Here is a 15,026-nt window from a genome sequence, read left to right as displayed (position 1 = left end):
AAGACAAATATGTTTCATGCAGACACTAGACTAACTACTTTCAGTTTCTTTTCATAGCGACAAACACTGAGATTTCATGAATGGAAAACGCTCCCTTCGTGTTGCATTTAACACCATTTTCCACCCACCTTCATTCGCTTGGCATCACCACATTTTAAGCATTTGTGAAACATGAAAGGTACTCCTATTAAATTTAGTGAGAGGACCAAATTGAAAGCTATGACCGGATATAAATAATGTCCAATCCTTGCACAAAGCACAATACACCTCAAAGTGTTCATTCTCGGGTTTTGAACTTAATCTGGGGTGTGCTCGGGTGCATGTTTCGATGAGGATGTGCAGAAGACACTGTGCCACGAAAAACAAATGTTTTTCCTTATCAAACATCAATTTTGTTAATATACAGAAATCAGTTTGCTTTCTGTTCCCTCGGAAAGCCCTGGGATGATTGATTGTGTTTACATGTCATTTCCTTTGTCGCTGCATTATCCTGGCATAAATCCGGAGCCGGGACGGAATTGTGGCATATGCACAAAAGCACGTCGACTTGAATAGCCCATCAAGTACGCTCTATGATTTTCTTTCCCGAAATAGAATGACTGAGTCACACACACACTGAAGTGATCGTGCTGTCTCTCTGCCTTTACGCAGGGGCCAGAGAGCCACCAACAGTGACTCCCATTCTGTCAGTCTTTGTCTTATCTACAGGCCTGCTGTGTGCACGTCGCCCTCTAAGCACCAAGGGCCACCACACCCCACTTTTTAAAGAGTCAAAAGCTGCCGAAGTCCCCTGCTTTAAACCTTGAGAGCCTCATGCACGCCCACAGCGGAGAGTCGACGGTTGATGTTCCGATAGCGGCAGCGGAGAAGGTCGCGATAAGTGGATCGCAGGTCTCGGTTGAAGAAGGCGTAGATGAAGGGGTTCATTAGGGAGTTGGCGTAGCCTAACCAGAGCAGCGTGCGCTCCAGCCAGATGGGCACACAGCTACACTCCACGCCACAGATGAAGGGCCTGGCAGTGGACAGGATGAAGAATGGCAGCCAGCACACAGCAAAGACCCCCACGATCACCCCCAGCGTTGTCGCTGCTTTCTGCTCCCGCTTGAAGATGGAGATGTTTCTGCGTTCGCGGTTCAGCAGGCGGGACAAGGCGGCGCACTCCTCCGCCACTCCGGGCGGCTTCAGGCCCTGCATTCGCAGCGCCTCATTAGCCACTGTTTCGAGGCGCTCGCGCCGCGAAAGGTCTGTGAAGCGGTGCTTGGCGCCGCTCTTGCGTGCTGCCCTGAAGATCTTGTAGTACATGACCAGCATGACCAGCATAGGGATGTAGAAGGCTACAGCTGTGGAATAGATGGTGTAGCCAAAGTCTTGGCTAATGAGGCACACGCCGGCTGTGTGGACGTTTTTGGCCCAGCCGCAGAAAGGTGGCAGGGTGATGGATGCTGACACCAGCCACACTCCCAGGATCATCTTCGCCATCAGCTGACCGTTCTGCCGGGCTGGATAGGTGAGGGGCCGTGTGATCCCCAGATATCTACGAAGAAAGGAGACAAAAAGCATCAGTGCTAACTTCCAGGCGGCTTTTCAACATGGGTCTAAAAGCAGTTTAAGTGACCCTGATATTTGCTCTAAAATACCTTCAATACCTGATTCAGTTATCACATATGGTGCCTTTCTTCATTGAGATAAAACTGCACTCTAGTGGCACCAAATACGTGTCCACTCATTTCAAAGACGGACATTTCAATGAGAGGCCATAAGCTCTGTCATTGCCTGGAGGGCCATTAGCTGCTTTTCTTTGGCTTCGGAGCAGCTTAGCAGGTAGAGAGGGAGCTATCAATCAAACCCGGCAGCTCAGTGGTTTCAAATAGCAGCTGGAGGTGTCAGAAAAATAAAGACAAAGTGAGGCGTGAAAGGCTTGAATTTGTACAAAACTGGAGAAAATAGCCATTCTTCTCACAAAATGATAAATCTGTGTGTACATCTCAGTGTAATTTTGGCTACATGCCCGCAGCCTTTATCGGCATCAAATGCGTCATTGGTGAAAGCTGTCTATTTGACACTCCCGGCTGCTTTTTCGGGTTCCTTCTCTGTTAGTCAAGACATCAAATTCATCCCAGTCAGCCCCATTTATGAACGGCTCTTAGATGTAGAGTCTTTACAAGTCAGGTCCGGTCTAAGAGTGTTACTTAACCTAAACGTTTATACAGCACAGTTTTGTGCTTTTTACAAATGCAATGGGACTGCGTAGAATCTGTACTTGATATATTATCCCAGTGCTTTTTACAGTACAGCAACAAACGTAGTTGTAGCACTAATCCACGTTTTTAGTTAGCCCCGGAAAATACAGCACTGCAGTCCAGTATCTTCTGCTGGACACTGTAGCTTGTTAACAACACACAAGTGCAAGTGGTATTGATCTAGATCAGAATCTCTCAGTGAGGCTACAGCTGCACTGCAACTGAAAGCACTCGACCCCCCCCCCCCAACACACACATGCATCTGACGCAGGTCACGTTTTAAGTTCCCTTCTGAACCACGCGTTTCCCCAGGAACCTGGGGCATGCGACCTACATGCAACAGAATTTTTGTTGGCGTCGCCGTGACAACAACTGAAACGTCCATCTCTCATCTGAGACGGGTGTCATTATCATTTTGCTGCCCGTGGCACCTCAGATGGACGGGCGGTAGCTTGGCCAAATACGCGTCTCATTTCAGTCAAAAACAAACAGATTTCCGGTTGTTTTGCTGTGAGTTTAATTTGGTATTGGACATAAGTGACATTAAAAATAGAATAAAATGTCATTCCTGTTAAATCACATATCAGAAGCCTAGAGAGTAACTTTGCGGTTCTGATTCAAACTGAGGTGCAACACTATCACAGTCGTCCTTCTTTAAGATCTCGTCTCAGGTTAGTTGTGCTCACTGAATATTACATAACAAATACTATTTATTCAACCCCCAATCCCTCCAACCACTGCTCTGCCTACAGTAGCTTACAACCCTCACTTAAAATGTACTTAAGCTTTACAAGGGGGCCTGAACACATCCAGGCGAGCAGTGTCAAATAGATACAAGACAGGTCCTGAGATGGGTACACTCCATGCTGTGGGAATTCTTAGGAATACATAATGGGAACTCAGCAATGCAACACTCCTCTCTGAATGCATTATTCAGTAATGAGGAAGGAGTTTTTTTGTTGTGCTTATTTGGGGGAATATTTGTGTGTCTCTGGGGTGGTGGAGGGCCGTTCTCCACAAACCTATGACTCATCTTCGGCCCTTTAGAAGGCAGAGCTGGTTTCAATCGCACTCTCATCGGATGCGAAATCTTCTCACCATCTTTTCGAAGACAAGCGGATGCCAGGTTGGATGAGATGAAGCCTGTATTTTCAACACTTAAATTACACCGCTTCCCGCGTGTAATTTAGCAGGATGAGCTGATGCCATCTGAGGAACTGAGAGGAACTGCATTTGATCCATTGTTACTATAAAACCTTCATTACAGCGGCTTTAAGGAACACTGTATTTCAGTACGGTCTCTGCGGTAACTAATTCGTGTCAAATTGTAGCATATAATGCAAAATACAAATTTAAAATGGCATATTATCACCCCCCAGGAAAAAAAAAACCACACCATGCGCTCAACAGTAACAGTGATGCACACGGGCAGTTTAGAGTAGGTTTGTTTCACATCTCTGGAGGATTCGGGAGCGTGCCCAAGCTAATGGAGAACTCCATTACTTACGCTAGGCTACCAGCTGGGGCACGGTAAAGTGAGCTATTTTCTGCGCTGAAACACCGTAACCGGCCCCGGTGTGCAACAGTCGTCAGTCATCTCCGGGAGCACCTCTCAAACCTTTTATGTCTGAGAGGGGATACTCGGTGAAATATTTACCGAGCTGCAGTTGGCTTGGGCGGAGGAACGGTAAATTTAGAACAGAAAGTAAGAGGATGGGAGGGAAGTCTGTCAAATGACATTTTTTTTTTTTTTCTTCCCACAGAAACTTTCCACTGGAGAATCCTCGCTCATTCATCTCGCCGAGGCATTAAGGATTCCTATGTCACTGCAATCACTGAGGGCAATCCAACATGAGCCTGTGAGAAAGTGAAGCGTTGCCCATTTTAGGAGGAATATCTTTTTTTTCTTTTTTCGTTGCGGCCTGTCTGTGCGAGTGAAGCAGGCACAGATATGCAGACGCCGCCTGAAATCAAAGCATTTCGGCTGAAGAACTGTCTCTTCAAGAACTGAGAGGTGCAGCTTGGCCGCTTTTTCGTCCAGCAGTCAGAAGTGTGTGTTCACTGCTTTCATGCTTGGTTTGTTTTACATAAAGCGAACGAGAGTGCAGAAAAACGCCCGATCCATTGTTCACTTGGCGTTCAGCGCGAAATTCCATTTGTCGGAGGAAATCAAATCCGATAAGTGCAAAATCTTTGAAAGAGAAGCTTGTTTTCTCAGTGGTGTTTTTTAGGTGTACGGTCTATAATGATATGATTTACCAGCTGGTAATGGTTTCTCTTTAGGTGCCAAATAAAAGAAGACAAGAATGAAACTGTTTATTTCAACAAAAGAATCCTCATAGAGTATTTATTCTGAGCTGCCCCAGACTGAAGAGCACCAATTCTGTCTAGTGAGAGTTCTGGGATTTCTCCGACATCAGACAACAACCTCGGCCCCTCAAGGAATGCTTCAGCTCTCCTATTCTATTTGAGGAACCTCCGTAAGACAGAAACTGAGCTGCCTCTCTCACGGAGCGCACTGCACAACATGAGCGGAGCTGCAATTTCCTCCTCAACATGGAAGCAAAGGAGCAAAATCCCGCTCTGTTTCATCCATTACACTCAATTCAGACTTCCAAACAAACGTTTCATCTGTTTTAGGTCAGGTGCTGTTTCGTTCTCTGACTTCTGCTCAGGTTGAGGTTAGAATGAATGAGTTTGGTTTTTTAAATCACATTTAGATTCTTACATAAGCCAAATTGAGTCATCCCTGGACAGACGCGCATCTTCTTCCCTCAGATTTGCCTGTTACCTCCAGCCACAGGACTGCCAGCTTAGGTCAGACTGGTGTCAAATAGTCTGTGAGTAGCACATCTGTTGGCACATCTGTTGGCACTTCTTTTAGCCTCCCCCCCCCCCCCCCCCCCCAGATAGAAGAAGGTGCTTGGGAATTGCCGCTAAGACAAAAGAAATGGTTACCAGAAAGTTTGCGGGCCAAAACTGTGTATACACCATGATGACTAAGGCCTCGTCTAACACTCGATAAATCTTTCTGATAAAAAAAATAAGGCCAACGTGTGTCTGATGCTGATATTAAGCATGAAAGGTCAAGTTACAAAAACACATATTTATAATATTGCAACTTATCATCATGCTCCCACTTACCCTTCGTCATATGTAGCCATGGAGATAGCTGCTAATTACGTAACTACTCTTAATGGCTTTTTAATGGCTTTAGTATCAGGGCAATAGGAAGACGTGATACAGTATGGGCAGCTATATGCAAGGTTTATTTATTTACATATATATCATTCATTTTTGATTTTCGTGAAATGTAAGCACTCAACCCATGTAATTTTAGCTGCGTGGCTCCAGGGATAGCAATGTCGGCCAGTCAGCCATTCCAACACTTGGCCTTCTCAGACTGAAACATCTCAACTATTGGATGGGTTGCCGTGACATTTTGTACAGACGTGCATGTCCTCTCAGGATATCGCAATACTTTGGTGAACTTTGTGCACTTTGCGCCTTGTTATATGGCCGCTTTGTTGTCTGTCTGTATTTTCCAGTCGCAGTTTGGAGTCACCTCTTAAGTGTAAGATCACATTTAGAAGAATGCAAGCTAAAGATCCTTCCACTTCCCTCTCTCATCCGAACAGGAGGGTGGCGCGAAAAGATCGTACACAGTTTCAATACAAAAAGCAGAAAGCAACAGCACACTACCAACCAACACAAAATCTAGAACCAGAGTTTGGAATCATCTCTAAAACATGGGGTTAGGACAGTGACCACGTTGAGGGGCATGTTGAAAAAACAATATATATGATCCTTAGCATGATTCAGGGTGGCCAGCTGTGGGCCCCTAAATAATTCTGGTTTTCAATCCCAACCCACACATGGCAACCCTGACCACCCTTACTGTTAAATATGTTGCAGTCGCAAACTTTTTTTCTAAATGCTGAGCTACTTACAGAACCGTCCGTGTGTACTTGACAAACCTAGAAACAACTGACGTCTGACTTTTAAGTCCTGACACGTTTATGACGGCTGCTTCACTTCCTCCTAATAGTTGTAAAGCAGCAAAGTGGATGCTTTATGGCCTTCGCTGCACAGCTCACCACCTGTCCCTATCGCTGGTTTAGTGGCTCTCACAGCAATAGATATGACGGGTGATGAATGGCCTCCCTCTTCCAACAGTCGGCGTGGCCACCCCTGTCAGAGCTGGGTGTCCTTGGAGAACAAAGCAAATACGTACACACACGCAACGAACGCAGCATGAAGTTTTGTAAAAAAAATTTTTTTTAAAAAAGGGACACATTCCTAACAGCATAGATTACACATTGCTGTCAGGATTTGTGTGCAAACATAATATAACAATCATCAGTGCAAAGCCTTCACTGTGTGAATGTGTTCCTCCACCACGAACTGGAACCCACGCCGTTCCCAGTCTTTATGCTAAGCTAAGCTAAGCTAACCAGCTGCTGGCTATTCCTAAACTATTACCATTAACTAAGTACCAAACATCTTTTGGTCGGTGTTGAATAGAGATGTACACATTATATTTATTCCAACTATCACACTGCCGTTCACCACCGATATGTCTTTTCTTTATGTCATTTTTGTCAAGCTGCAATTTTTCTGCAAGAATTAACTTTCTTGCGCAACATGAATGTGCCCTCAGTCACATTAACTCTTCTAATTCAAGCTGCTGCTGCTGCTGCTGCTGCTTCTGTTTCTAGCACAGAAGCCACTGCTGCATCACCAAGCTGAAACACACCACTAGACCTCCTGCCTTCATCTATACATTACTCTCCTGCATTGCAAAGCTGAGTACAGTATGTGCAGTTCATTTTAAGCTTTAAAACAATTTGCAATTCCCGTCACACACGTTATTTAACGTTGTTCGGCTCACTCTTCGGACTCTGTCCCGCTGGACTCCAACAACATCATGAGATGGATTCGTGATTGGCTGGCGAAGCTGCTTTAGTCGAACGGATTCATCCGACTATATTTTCTACAATACACCCTCGCGCATCATGACAAGAATGTTTCTGACTAAAGATGCTGTGAAATGTTTGGTTAATGTTCAGCAACTAGGCCCTGGTGTCATTGTGGCTAAATGAGAACATAATAAGTTAAAAAATGCCATCCATCCATCTATTAGCTATACCCACTTATCCTTTAGAGAGGGGGGCGCTGGGGCGCTGGAGCCGATCCCAGCTTACATTTGCCAGAGGCAGAGTACACCCAGCACAGGTCTTGTCCAAACCACAGTCAAGATATTTTCCTTTGGTTCCTCTGAAATCACCTTCACATACACACTATTTACTAATTGTTTTATCATTGTCTTCAAGTCACTGTGCATTTTTTTCTGTCTCTCTAGACAGCCCACTCAAACTGCAGGACCATTTCATATTTAATATAATGCTGGAATGAATCACTACGAGCAGATATCGGACATTGTAGCAATATCAGATACTTTGGCGGTAAAACACATGAAATACATTGTCAGGGAACGTTTTACTGACGTGTTCAGTATCAACATTTTGTGCACACATATATTTCTATGGCTTTCTATGTATAATCCCCCCCCCCCCCCCGGGGATCAGTAGTGTTTCTGATTCTGATCCTGATTCTGATTTGCTGGTGCAAATTAGTAAAGACATCATTTCTGTGAGACAGGGTTAAAGTCAAAGGGACAGAAACATTCAGTTAGCGCAGTCAGCATCGAGGGTTGCAGCCTAAATTATGAATGTAAAAGTTCATCCAGTATCTATAATGATTTATCCTCCTCCTGGTCGCGGCACCTGTTTCTCTCAGAGGGCACAGAAAGCCATTCATTATTACTTAGTCTCCTGTCATAAGTCGTCCTACTGTTTCTTATAGTTAACATTCTGGAGCAGCAGCAAATTGGTTACAACCTTAATTTTCATGGCCTCACCTATAAATAACTGTTATGCAAGGAAAATAATGAGGTTAACACACATCATTTACATAAAAAAATAACAACAAAGGGGCTTTTACTTTTTTTGACCAGCACTGCTGGGAAGTCAACAAAAACTTTGAGCCGTACCTTGTGTCTCTGGTCTTTTTGAGGGGTGTAGCGTGTGTGTGTGTGTGTGTGTGTGTGTGTGTGTGTGTGCACTGCTTGCCTGAATCTGGGCCAGAATGTTTCCCAGTAGCGATGAGACAAGCCAAGATAAACAAGACAGTTGTCTGTGTCGCCGGAGTCTTATCTATCAGTCTACCTCGTCACACCATTTTACTTTTATTTTCAGAATGGAGTTTTGCCTGCTTGTTATGCATTTAGTCATTTTTTTGCTCCCTGTCAATTGTTTAATGGACTTCCATTATGATGGCTACCATGGTGACCAGATTTCTGATGCGGCTACAAAAGCCTCTGCAGACCTCTTTTTCTACCGAGGAAATTAAATATGTACGTGCACGTGCATGCCACTGCCTCGGTGGGATATGCTCGGAGAGAAACTTTAATTGACGTGTGATATGGCATGTGAAGTGCCATTACTGCCCACCGAAACGCGCATTTACTGTGGTCAGCATCCAACTGACGGCCCCAAATCTGCAAACTCATGAAGTGAGATCCCCAAAACGCTCGCTCAAATATTAATGAGCGTGCAAACTCTCTCCTCCTTATTATACAATGACTGAAGTCTGTTAGAGGAAGGTGAGCGAGCGTGTGCCAGCGAGTCCATCTTTCTCTCTTTTCCCTGTCATGACGATGTGAGAGAGCGAGTGTGAAGAGCCCCTCCATCTTTGCCACCTTCCCTTTGGTTCTGACACAGAGTGCACTCGCTCTCTCGAAGGACACCTCGGAAACGAAATAAGCTCGTGGGGAGGTCTCAGATGTGGGGGAGGAATCTGATTCTCCACTTCCTCCCGTTTTACTTCCTTACTTCTTCTTTTTAGCAAAAAAGAAAAAAATGTTGAACAATTTTCGTTACCAAGGATACCACAGGCAGCTCCCCCTTTAGAGCCGACTCACTTTCTTCCAATTTGGCACCTCGCCAGCAGTCGGTTATGGCTGAAGTAGCTGCGCGGCCCATTATATGTCATCATTTCGTGGCTCGGCAAATGGAAAAGGACAGTGAGGAGGAGCTGTATCCAACTTGTTCCCGAGCCGCTAGCCACCGCCGCGTAACATAAAGGCAAACGTTGAGGAGTGTGCTTTTTTTTTTTTCCACCTCGTATTCTCTTACTGACCTTTTATTTTTGGGACATGAAAATATCACAGATATTAAAAAAAGAAAAAAAAAAAACTCAGCTAAGAGCAAGAGGATGCTACTGATACCTGCATGACTCTGAATTCTGGCATTTTAAGCCCAGAATTCATCTTTTGCACACGTAAAGAAAATATGAGTCTCCGTGATGTAGTCCTGATACAATTCAAGGTTTGAAACGTGTTCTTTATCAGGGACGTTTTACATCGTATAAATCACATTTTCATACATTTCATATCTCCCACATCCATTTTTATTAAGAGAGAAAACACAACAATCATACAAAAACAGACCAATACCCCCCCCCCCCCAAGTCAAATCTGTAAACAGTTCCACTGTAATTAAATGCACACTTCAACCAGCCCTCAGCTACAATAAACCTCTTCCATCTTTCAAAAAGCTTCTTAGTGTCATTATTTCTCACTGCGATGTCCAAACACAGACGAAGGAACTCCCTCAAATGATTGGCATCCAAGGAACTCACCGCAATTCACAGCCTTTCCCCACCCAAAATAACAAGATATCAAACGTAGTGATGTAAAAGTTTGTTTCTGGATCTCAAACGGCAGAAATGATGACACACTGGTTGACTCAATAATGCCCCCAATCTTTAACATCTATATATTCATGTCTTTTCTTTGCTTTTTTTTTGTTATGTCTTATGTAAAAGACTTGTTGTTGAAGGGTGCAGTACAAATAAACCTGCCTTGCCTTTCCTGATGCCTCTCCCTATAGATTTACCCATGTGAGGCAACAGTGTCTTCATCCCCGTGTTTGAATAGTAGCTTGCAACGTCACTGACAAAAGACATCTAACATCATCAAAGAAGCGGATAATGTCTAATATGCGTATGCAATTGTGAATCATCTCACGTGAGAAAAAGAAAACGGCTCATTCATTCTTTGTTTATATCAAGCGGCTCGACGGCATGCCCGACCTAAGCAGCGCGCACAGGGGATTTGAGGACTTTTGTGATCTAAATGATTAATTGGATCGACATTTTAATGGAATATGCACCTTTATAAATCCATTCATGAAGCAGCAAGACACATTTACAGAAAACAAATGCTGAAAGGTATACTCAGCTAGGCCAGATGTAATAATTCAAGCGCAAGGCTTTACTGCTTGCATCAGCAAGACTGATATTAATGTTTTTCAGGAGAGGAAAGTAAAGTGAATATGATTAGATTTTGCACCAGGTGACATGCATCAGAACATTAGATATGGAATCTATTTTCCTATCTATGCACAGTGGACACTAACCAGACAGATGCATGACTAATGGTGGGAATATTCATTATGAGGGCAGTTTTACTGCCGTTTGTTTCGCCCCATGAGCAGTGAGAGGGTTATTCAGCCTGCTTCTACCGGCGAAGCACATTTTAATGCACCGCGTCACATTTGTACATTTCCAGGATTCATCTTCACGCGGGCTAATTTGAAAGATAGACAATCAAAAGGCCATCATTGGGTGAGCAAACACAGCTGTGACGACAAGGTAGTAATACTGATAATGCTGATCCGGGGGAGTAAAGGTCACCGTTGTGTCGCTAGAGCAGCGCGCGTAATGATAGGCAGTGGTGGAAGAAGTACTCAGATAAGTAAAAGCAGAAGAACCGCGGTCTAAAAAATCCTGCAAGTAAAAGTGAACTGAATTCAAAATGTTGCTTCAGCAAAAGTACAGAAGTCAAAGTACTCATTATGAATAATGGCTCATTTCACAGCGTTACATTATTACAGAACGTTGTATTGTTCCGTTTTAATCACTGAGGTATACATGTAAGAGCATTTTAATGTTGTAGTTCATCAATGTGGAGCCAAATTTAGATGCTTTGTGTACTACCGGTAGATTAGTCCTACAATGCTGCATCATAGCGTATAAGCATATCATGTGTTTGGGGGGGGGGGGGGGGGGGGGGGGGGGGGGTTTATGTAAAAAGTATCTAATAACTATAAGAGTCAAATAAAAGTAGTGGAGTAAAAAGTACAATATTTACAAAATTGTACTTGTAAAAGTACAGTACTTGAGCAATTATGTTGAGCATTGAGCTTTGAGTCAGTTGAGCTGAAGAAAAGTACTTGAGGTTCTTTTTAGGAAGGGGGCTCAAACTTACACAAAAACCACACACACGCAACGGAAAACTGCTCCGAGCCGGCGAGCTAACATTTTTTAGCCGCGCGAGCCGCGTGCGCTCTGGGGACGGCAATGCTGGTCGGCCCTTCCACCGTTTTAGTCCAGACCGAGATATCTCAACATGTCAACTTGCTTATATTAGCATTTAGCTCAAAGCGCCACTGTGTGCCAGCATCTAAGCTTTGGAGTTGCATGAAGAAACGGTAAATATAAATGTGCTCTCCTGCCTCACTGGGGTGATCCTCTGTGTCAACACTTCAAACTTGAAATGGATTTTTTTTTTTTTTTTTTTGGTCTGATGACCAGCGTATATGCAAGCTAGAACTGACAAAAAAGGGTGTCTCATCAGGTCCACGCCCAGTTAAATCGTAGATGTTCAGATTTACATTTTTATGAGCGCTTCAAGAGTGCCGTGATAAAGGAACAGCTACTGAAAAGACCTTGTGGTGAGATTGCCTGAGATAACTGCTATCTGGCTAAGGTCAAGAATGAACCTTCAATCTCAAATGTTAATGCGCTGGATTACTTTTGATGTTGCTTGTGACTGGAATTTGTCTATTCCCAGTATGCCACACACACACACACACACACACACACACACACGCTCAGGGGCATTTCAAAGAGTGCAGGGCTGCCTGCAGTGCAATGGCCTAGTTAGTGGTCAGTTCGAGGGTTCAGCGGCTTGCTCAAGGGCAGTTTGGCAGTGACGGGTTGCCATAACTCAATTTTCTATTTCACTGCTGGAATACAAACTCTGCTCAGCACCGGGGGTTAAATCACTAACTCCTCAGCATCTACCTGACCTGAGCAAGAGGGGGAATTTCAGCTGTAAAGTCACATTGAACCACATCCGACGAACATTTCCACCACACAGTGCTCTTGGGTAATGAGTTAAGAATGAACTGACAGCTACAACAGATTGATGCGCAGCAGTATGTGAAGAAAACATGAGGCAATTGATTAATGTCTCTTTGGCAGCACTACCAGCATGTGCTCAAATAGAGACACTTAGAATGTATACTCCCTTTAAACATATACATGAATGCACAAGATTGGTCCCTGGTTTAAAAAAAAAAAAAAAGTTCTTTATTAATTATTTATAGGATCGTTCATACTGCCCGATTTAATGGCCGTATAAATATTCAGTTCATGTGTACAGATGAACCGAATGCCAAACCTTGAGTTGCATAGTTATCCTGCAACAGCAGCAATATGCTAAATGGTCAAAACATATTACCCGCAATCCACAGCATGATGTGTATGCATGTGTGTGTATGCATGTGTGTGTGTGTGTGTGTGTGTGCTCTGCAGCCTCTCAGCTACATCAACAGGAAACCCATTATCTCACTGCTTGGTAAATGCTCATTGGCCTTTGTTCAATCTTGATGAATAACGGACCCCACCTTTGTTATGCCAAACACAAAGCGTGCTTTATGCCACACTAAAGTCACTCAGCACTTTGCCCTTTTCTTCTTCCTGCCCTGGAGATTGCTGGGTAAACAGGGGTGACAAGCTGGAATAGCAAAATAAAAGTCAGATCTCTATCTGTGGACCGGTTACCAATCCATCATCCCCCCCGTGTCAAAATTGCACAGGAAAGCGCGACAATGCCGCTGTTGACGTATGAAAGTTAGCAGCTTTTCAGGAATTAAGGGTGAACAGTCAACAGTTTTCATCGACTCTAGGTTCATAAAAAAAAAAAACACTCAAAACATCACTAACTAATTAACTAATTAAACTCACGTCAAGGAAGTAAAACAAAAACATCAAATTGGGGTCAGATGGTTTTTACCTAAAGAAGGACATGCAAATGATTCAAAATATCAACAGCCCAAAACAACCCCCTTCATAACCTAATTTTCCTTTGTCAAAGCGCTCCACGGCTCCGTGTTTTCATTCCAGTCTTTGATCCATCAATACCACTACTACTATTCAAACGCGAGGCAAGAGAGCTGGATCTGGTTCAAGAGCTCACTGACTAATCACGTAGTCAAATCTGATTTAAGTGGCTCCCCGCAGAGGCGACCAATAAAACCAACCGAACTAAATCAGATCACGGGCCGCGTCTCAGGGAAGCAGGGATCTCTGCGCCGGTTAACGCATGTAGAGTTTCAAGTAAACAGTCTGGGAGATACTACATTAATGAGTCATTAGGTAATGGTTAGTTAGAGGAAGTAACGACCACTTCCTTCAGAAGTCGTTCCTGATTGGTTCATTACAAGTGACTTAATAATAGTTACTCTCCACACCCAGAGTTTTAATTGGACTTAGTCCTGGGCTACTTAATAGTTTAATAGTTCAGTCCAATGAAGAAAGTGGCCGTTTTTTCCAGTTCATTAATTATCAGGCCCTTCCTGATTCGTTCCTTAGTAACTACTCACATTTTTGTGTACTCCATGCTAGCGGCATGTCTCTAGGGATGGCACTGGCTATATAGCTAACGATAGCTAAAGTTAACATGCTAACACGCTAAACTGGCAGTTGAACATTTACCTGTTAAACATCAGCATGCAAACTTAGCCCTGTGAGTGTGTTAGCATGCTGACATTAGCTTAGACCACTGCTACTAAGTGCAGCCTCACTGAGCCGCTAGCGTGGCTGCGGACTCTTGTTTTCTTCTTCTTCTTCTTCTTCTTCTTCTTCTTCTTATCGAATCGCATTCAGTTTAATGTCGCCTTTCTACCCTTGGCTGAATAACCTTTGAGCTATTAGCAAACTAGGGGGATGAAGGGTGAAGTAAAGGAAAAATGGGATGCCCATAACCGCATCATAAACAGCGTGCACTGTGGTTTAGTTAGCTCGAACCGACCGATTGAGCTGTCACGAACTATCCACGTTTGCTTTTCCGACATTTTCTGCATCGCCTTGAAAAATATCGGAAAAAGTGAACATGGATGGTCACATATTGCGCGTCATAGATTTCAAATGAGATTCCTGGTACTGAACACTTGGATGCGCAAACGTGCGCGCTGTGCACGCATCATCAGCAGGTAGACGCAAGAGCGCACGCCACTCAAATATGGCTGCTAAGATGAATTGCTCCGGATCTCCAATTTAAAAACCTTTGCAGTGACTGTGACCACGTGACTCTCTGTGACACTGCTCACAAAGTCAGGAGACAAACAACAAGCCGCTGCCATCCTTTTGCTGTCCTCCCTTTTGATTTTCTGTTCTCAGTCATCTCAACCCCCCCCCCCCCCCCCCCCCCCTTTCCCACACACACACACCCACCCTATCAGCGGACAATTTGTCTCTCACTTCATGTGCTTCTGTCAAACAGACAGCAAACAGGACGGAAACTGAGCTGCGGTTGATAGTACAAGCCGCACTTATCAATGATTAACTTGCCAAATGCCTTCTCCCGGCATTTTTATTTAATGGGGCTCTGAAATATTTTCATTGACAGCAGTTTTGCTTTAGAAGAAGTGCTTGTTT

General features: G+C 44.0%; 1 protein-coding gene across 1 annotated transcript in view; it reads right to left on the bottom strand.

Moving 5' to 3' along the window:
- Positions 1-795: 795 nt before the first annotated feature.
- Positions 796-15,026, bottom strand: part of htr7c (5-hydroxytryptamine (serotonin) receptor 7c) — a 16,608-nt gene continuing 2,377 nt past the window's right edge. The window contains exon 2 of the mRNA XM_070904641.1: positions 796-1,534. Coding sequence (XP_070760742.1) covers positions 796-1,534 — 739 coding nt within the window. The remainder of the gene's footprint in view (positions 1,535-15,026) is intronic.

Source organism: Enoplosus armatus, chromosome 4, assembly GCF_043641665.1.
Source record: "Enoplosus armatus isolate fEnoArm2 chromosome 4, fEnoArm2.hap1, whole genome shotgun sequence".
NCBI lineage: Eukaryota > Metazoa > Chordata > Actinopteri > Centrarchiformes > Enoplosidae > Enoplosus > Enoplosus armatus.
Note: the sequence above shows the minus strand (reverse complement) of the source record. Positions and strands in the feature narration are given on the sequence as shown.